The following is a 7665-nucleotide window of genomic DNA, read 5'->3' as shown; positions in this document are numbered from 1 at the left end:
GAAGTCGTGTTTTATGTAGACCATAAACACATAATGTAAAAAATAGTCATGATTTACTTAGACAATAAACCGAACACATCAAAAGTAAAAAATACCCCAGACTTCCTACAGGCACAATTTGTACACAGCTCAAAGAGCCACAAAGCCTGGACTTCCTGTATGCTCAATTTGTACACAGCTCAAAGAGCCACAAAGCCTGGACTTCATGCAGGCATAATTTGTACACAGCTCAAAGAGCCACAAAGCCTGGACTCCATGCAGGCACAATTTGTACACAACTCAAAGAGCCACAAAGCCTGGACTTCATGCAGGCATAATTTGTACACAGCTCAAAGAGCCACAAAGCCTGGACTCCATGCAGGCACAATTTGTACACAGCTCAAAGAGCCACAAAGCCTGGACTCCATGCAGGCACAATTTGTACACAACTCAAAGAGCCACAGAGCCTAGACTTCCTACGGCACAATTTGTACACAGCTCAAAGAGCCACAGAGCCTGGACTTCCTGTATGCTCAATTTGTACACAGCTCAAAGAGCCACAAAGCCTGGACTTCATGCAGGTACAATTTGTACACAGCTCAAAGAGCCACAAAGCCTGGACCTCATGCAGGTACAATTTGTACACAGCTCAAAGAGCCACAGAGCCTAGACTTCATGCAGGCACAATTTGGACACAGCTCAAAGAGCCACAGAGCCTAGACTTCCTACGGCACAATTTGTACACAGCTCAAAGAGCCACAAAGCCTGGACTCCATGCAGGCACAATTTGTACACAACTCAAAGAGCCACAGAGCCTAGACTTCCTACGGCACAATTTGTACACAGCTCAAAGAGCCACAGAGCCTGGACTTCCTGTATGCTCAATTTGTACACAGCTCAAAGAGCCACAGAGCCTGGACTTCATGCAGGCACAATTTGGACACAGCTCAAAGAGCCACAGAGCCTAGACTTCCTACGGCACAATTTGTACACAGCTCAAAGAGCCACAAAGCCTGGACTCCATGCAGGCACAATTTGTACACAACTCAAAGAGCCACAGAGCCTAGACTTCCTACGGCACAATTTGTACACAGCTCAAAGAGCCACAGAGCCTGGACTTCCTGTATGCTCAATTTGTACACAGCTCAAAGAGCCACAGAGCCTGGACTTCATGCAGGCACAATTTGGACACAGCTCAAAGAGCCACAGAGCCTAGACTTCCTACGGCACAATTTGTACACAGCTCAAAGAGCCACAGAGCCGGGACTTCATGCAGGCATAATTTGTACACAGCTCAAAGAGCCACAAAGCCTGGACTCCATGCAGGCACAATTTGTACACAACTCAAAGGAATAGGGACCAGCTGTCGATTTCACTCTTCCTAACTCAGACGAGTGAAGTTCCGTAACCATAGACGTTAGAAACATTGAACCCATCCTAAGTTAAGCTCGAGATAGGATTAATCCTAGCGTTCCTGAAATTGGCTGCAGGTGTTCAACTAAACTGCAGTTATATGTAGCATCCTACATGTACAGTTAGCATTTGGGATTTTGTGCATTACTCAAAGGCAGTTCAATAAAAAACAAATTCTCAGTAACCACTTTTTTCACCACTTACAAAATTTCCTTTATATTTTTCACGAGAACAAAAATTCATAAACAACTCATCAATTTGTACAGTAAATAACATTAAAATCAAACACAGCCATAAAATGATGGGAAAAATGAAAATTATTTTAGCTAAATTAATTGACATCCATTTCTCTATATATGTACGCTGTTAAAGGTTTCCAAAAGACTAATAAGTTTACCTGAAACGCTTTTAGTGAGCTTCCCTGAAAAATGTTTACTTTACCATTTTAATTAAAAGAGCACGGGCCTCATAGAAGACAAAGGACTAATTTTACACACAGTTGGGGCAGATATTTGGGAGAATTGTGCTTTTGATGCTGCAAGTATGGAATTTGCCTCAAAGTCAAGAGTTCAACATGAAAAAGATATTTCACTATAGGCCTATCGCAGATTTGCCCTTTGGAAAACAAATAGGTAGAGGCACAAGCATTTTTCAAAATGGCAAAAATGCTTGGACAAATCTATGATGGCCTTATAGCCAAATATCATTCTCATGACACTCTCTGACTGTGAACTAAACGCTAATGTTGTATCATTAAAGACATGGACACTATTTGGTAATTGTCAAAGACCAGTCTTCTCACCTGGTGTATCTCAACATATGCATAAAACAACAAACCTGTGAAAATTTGAGTTCAATTGGTCGTCGGAGTTGCGAGATAACTATGAGAGAAAAAAACACCCTTGTCGCACGAAGTTGTGTGCTTTCAGATGCTTGATTTCGAGACCTCAAATTCTAAATCTGAGGTCTTGAAATCAAATTCTCGAAAACTACATTACTTCAGAGGGAGCCGTTTCTCACAATGTTTTATACTATCAACCTCTCCCCATTACTCGTTACCAAGAAAGGTTTTATGCTAATAAATATTTTGAGTAATTACCAATAGTGTCCACTGCCTTTAAAGGCACAATCCCATTACCTACCTGCCATACTAAGACTAAGAGAATTAAAGATACACAATTAATACCCTACTCGAGGTCATAAAGTGCCTTTCATAAATACATTGTAAGGAAAAACGTGCAAGTAAAACATAAAGTTATTTATGAAACTCCTAAATAAGCACCCAGCGGCAACAATTTCCCATTATCTTAGGTCACGAAAAAAAAGTGGAGAAACAATGATATCATCTGATTGGCTGTATATCACTGAACAACTTTAGGTTCAGTGTAAAATATGATCTAATCAGGTTCTCAATTCAAATGACAGAAGGATGATGCCAGTTTTAAATGGATCCCAATATAAATATTTACTATTTTCAATTTACTGACATATTACTGTAACAACGTTGGTTTGGATAAAAATCGATAGCAAAATGATTAAATAAGTTTATTTTGATTGTTGATAACTATGGATTATGAGGCTCGTATAAAGCAAAAACCAACCAAGTAATCCATGATGGCAAATTGTTTTCAAATTCCTTACATATTTGTAATATGGGCCAGTGCAGATAGTGGCTATGGCTGATTGGTCTTACTCTTCAACATTGTAGAAGACGCAGCCAAAGTCACTCTTTGGATGTGGCTTTCACCTGGGTTAACTTAAATTTTGATTTCACTGTCACATAAAGATACCCAAATGTTTTGCCAAATTCTAAAACATTATTTACCCAAGCCCCCCCATCCCCACCCTTTATTTTTTACCCCAGACTGCATCGATAATTTCGGCTACTTTAACTTTTTAGTCTTGGTCGTCTTCTCTTTTTTCTTCGTAGCGGCTGAGTTTCCTCCGCCAAACATTCTGGCGGCCATTTCGGATAAATCTGGCATTTCAGTTTTGGGATTCATCAAGTTCATATTCATCATCTCCTGCAGCGGGAAAAGGATTGATATCAGTCATTATTCAGGATTTACTTCTCAATGATGGCCTGACGTTTCGACCCTAGCAGAGTCTTTCTCGAAGGCTAAATGTCATTACCCAAGTAAAATAAATAGTATTTATATAGTCTGTAAGCGATTTTCATATAGTTTCTGTTGTAAACCAAGTATTTGGGTACTTTCATCATGTCACTTTAGTTCCATACTACTTTTACTGCAGTATAAAACTCAACCTTATTAACACTAGCCTCTGCATACATTGTCAAGTCAAAACTGCTATTTTTTTCAGATGTCAAGTAAAATGCAGTATGTTAGCCAGGTAGAATACTTTACAAAAAGCTTAAGACCGAGTGCTAGGCCTGTACTAGTACTTTTACAAACTTGATCACACCATACATTATTTATTTAGGCCTACAAGATATAATACCCATTTCTAGTGGCTATAGTTTATTTACATATGATAGTTTTGTCATCCAATGACAAGGATGCACTTAAATGTGATATAAACTACACTCATGTAATGGAGAGAATATTTTCAGTTGTTAAAATGTGAAGCTTGGGAGTGTTCCATTTAAATTGCTTTCCACTCCACTTTTAATTCATGACCACATTCTCAACATTCTCAACTCATAATATCCATTTTGGTTGTTAACACAGGTCAACATCTGTATTCTTCTTTCCAAAGCTCAATTTCATTAAGCCTTTAAGCACAAAAAAAAAACCAGCAAAAAACTGGAAAATCGTGCTTAGCAAGAACAGGTGCAGCCAACACTCCATAAAGTTTACATTGATGCGACCGGTGAATAACTAGTTAATAACTTTGGGCACTGGCTGCTGGCTTGATTGGCTAGCCTGGATTCTTTATAAATAAACCAGCCAACGGGAAACATTGATATAACCTCACTTCAAAAATCCAATGTAATCTTTACAGAGAAAAGATTTTGAAATTATTTTTGTACATGTAATACAATGTATAAAATATAATCCAAACAGTTCACATGTACATGTACATATAGATGAATGGTAAGAGGGAACATTAGTAGCAATGAAATAATAGGAATGTGATAACCAGAGTAAGGATAAAAACTAATTATAGTGATAATAGCAATTATGTTTCAAATATCAAGGAGGTGCCTACATGTACATTGTGACTGGCCATAGTCATTCCATTTGTTATACACAGTAGTTCAGATGTGTCATTATATTGTACAAACACAAGTCATACACTATCAATCAAAGTGGAATCAAATAAAGGACAGAAAAATAGGTGCATGTAGGCATAGAGGTCCTTGCTTTATGATGTAGGTTGGCCAATTTTTTATACAAATTTGAATGAATTGAAAAAATCCACTATTGACCCCTTGCACACGCGTCACACGCGACGACTGATCCGCGCTCGCCATGTTGGTGGGCAAGTTAGGTTTACGTATATTAATGCTGCGTCGCCTAAAACGCACACTTTCACTGCATATCGCACATCATAGAGTTATATATATAAAAACGTACAGTGAAATTGCCCACCAGTATGGCGCATTCAAGTTTTTTTTTATGATGACGTCAGGTGAAATGGGCCAAAAAGACTACATGGTATGTTCACTCACATCATGAAACACTTTTACCGCTATGTGGTTTTAGTTGCAACCAAAAATTATTTGGAAAAGCTGCCAACAAATTGAAAGTGTTCCCATTCATTGTGTATTTGGTCATATTTCATTCCTGGGGAAGCTTACACACAGGTACTAAAATATCTCTTTTGTAAAGAATATTCAGAGAAAACCAACAGTTAATGAAGACATCCCGAGTGCTGGAAACATTTTTCATTTCACAGACCTGATGTCAGTAAAAACACGTAGGCCTACATGTCAAAGATTTTAGTTCAACTTACCTTTTGAATCTCTGGATCCTGTGTATTTATGAGTTTGGGTAAAACGGCAATAAACAGAAGTGGGAGAACCATCATGAGTACCTAATGTAGAGACAGACAATAAAAAGGAACAGGTGGAAATCATGATATCAATTAAAAATGGGCTTTCACTGGCATGGTAAGATTCACACACGCCAAAAAAAAGGGTGTCCATTCAGTCATCAAACTTCATTACTGCTAAAGTGATGTTCAGTTTTGAAATGGCACTAAAATAACAAGAGAAAAAAAAGACTCATCAATTTTAGCATCATCATCAATAATGTCCCCCCACCCTACTCTTCAAGCAAAATCAGTTTTTATCTTACCATTGGGTTTTTAAGCATGTCAGTTATCCTGAATTCTTCACGTTTCTGAAAGTACGAAGCATGTTGTTTAGATTTGAACCTCATCGGGTATGGGACAGTGACTACTGCATTACTCTGCACATGGTTGACCTTCCGAGCTCGCATCTTGCCCTTGGCTGTGATGTCCACTCTAGCCGGCTCAAAGATGTATGTTGGGTTGGCAACCTCAACGACATAAGATCCAGATGGAACACCACTCACCTTGAATGTGCCATCGGCTCTGAAAATAAAAACAATTTTCAAAGTTTAAGTTATTGTGTCAGCCATGGTATTTGTGATAGTGTCAAAACAGTTTTGTTTTGTAACCAGTTTCTTGACTGTGATAATATTATTACTCTAGGTCGGCTACTCGGATCGTTTTGACAATACTTTCGTTTCATACTTTACCAATAAGATCTGAGGGTCGTCCGAGAGTGTCAGGGTAATCCTATTTCTTGTAATACGTTTTTATGTCCATTAAGTCACCTGGGGTCGATTTCACAAAGAAACTCACATGGCCCCGGCCGCGAATCGAACCAGGGTCACCTTGGAGAGAGGCGAGCGCTTTACGCGCAAGCCAACCATGCCACCATATAGTGTTACTAATCTCATGTAGGCCTAACAAAACTTCAATTCAAAATTTAATGCCCAACCCCAACCAAGCCAAACAAAACTTCATTCAAAAGCAAAACGTTTGTTTATGAAAATTTGTTTTGCCCTTTCCTTCCCCTTTTCTCATTCTCCGCCCCTTAATCCTGTAATTTGCGACTAACTGCAAAAAACGGATCAGCACCAGACTTTAATATACGGATCAGCACCAGACTATAATATATCTCCAGGGATTAATTCAACACTATCACTTTATATCAGTATCAGTATCACCCTCCCCAACAACTTTGTTCCAGTTTGAGGTTTTCTTACGCCAATTCCAGTTCACACAAAATTCTACGGTCGACGCTCCTTCAAATATGCTTCTCCTAGCCTAGAGTAGACTATGGAACAAGATCTTCCCAACAAAATATCAATTCAAAGACTGTGCCACACACTAAAAACATTATAATAAATTAAATCTACTAAACTTAAAACCCATCTTTTCAATCACAAAATCACAGAAGCGCTGAGATACTTTATTTTGTAATATTATGCGCTATATAAGAACTGTTTTAGTGTTTAAGGAAAAGTTTCCGTATGGCATGTATGGCGCCACCACTTTTTCACTCGATATGAACATGGAGGAATAAATTCCTCCATGATGATATGAAATAGTATCTAATTTACCTCAATGAGATATCCATTTTTGTAAAAATGAGTAAAAAGGTGGTGGCGCCATACGGAAAGTTATCCACTGTTTATTAGTGTTATTAAACTTACCTAAGAAATCCTACATACTGGCCGCCATCAACCAGTATCCTCGTATGTGGGATCCAGTCGCTTGCTTTAACGCCAGTCACCAACACTTTACCTTCCACAACGAATGTGTCGTTCAACTTGCCCTCTTCGAGTTCCTCCGTGAAACAAGGCGAAGCCCACACAGTGAGCGCAATTAAAATAGTCCAAATCATTGTCTCAGATCATGAACTCATTGACTAGGTTGTTTGGGGGCAAATTCTTGATGAAATTTGCTGGAAACGATAATTTTTACGGTAGATAACAAAAAAGTAGGCCTACGATGATTTCACACAAATTCACAAAACCTTCAATGCATTTCCTATATCCTGACGTCGATAAGGCAGTGTATACACTGTTTTTTCCGCATTTTTGGTTACCTGACTATTTTTCGAAGGCCAGAAAAAAAAATCCTCATAATGTTCTATTGAGGGCGCGCTTCCGCTGATTGCAGCGAATACCCAACGGCCGAACATTTCCCATGTCATTCATGACAATTCACTTTTTGTTATAGCTTGTTAACAAATGCCGAATGTATTAAAGGAACACGTTGCCTTGGATCGGACGAGTTGGTCAAAACAAAAGCGTTTGTAACCGGTTTTTATAA

General features: G+C 38.7%; 1 protein-coding gene across 1 annotated transcript; it reads right to left on the bottom strand.

Annotated features, from left to right (window-relative positions):
• Window positions 1-468: 468 nt before the first annotated feature.
• LOC139935917 (endoplasmic reticulum membrane protein complex subunit 7-like) lies at window positions 469-7355 on the bottom strand. Its single transcript, XM_071930543.1, has 4 exons — window positions 7044-7355; window positions 5655-5913; window positions 5311-5391; window positions 469-3416 (listed from the first exon to the last, which is right to left on the bottom strand). The coding sequence occupies exons 1-4, from the start codon at window positions 7232-7234 to the stop codon at window positions 3276-3278; spliced, it is 672 nt and encodes a 223-aa protein (XP_071786644.1). The 5' UTR covers window positions 7235-7355; the 3' UTR covers window positions 469-3275.
• Between the last annotated feature and the right edge of the window lie 310 nt (window positions 7356-7665).

Source organism: Asterias amurensis, chromosome 4, assembly GCF_032118995.1.
Source record: "Asterias amurensis chromosome 4, ASM3211899v1".
Lineage (NCBI taxonomy): Eukaryota > Metazoa > Echinodermata > Asteroidea > Forcipulatida > Asteriidae > Asterias > Asterias amurensis.
Note: the sequence above shows the minus strand (reverse complement) of the source record. Positions and strands in the feature narration are given on the sequence as shown.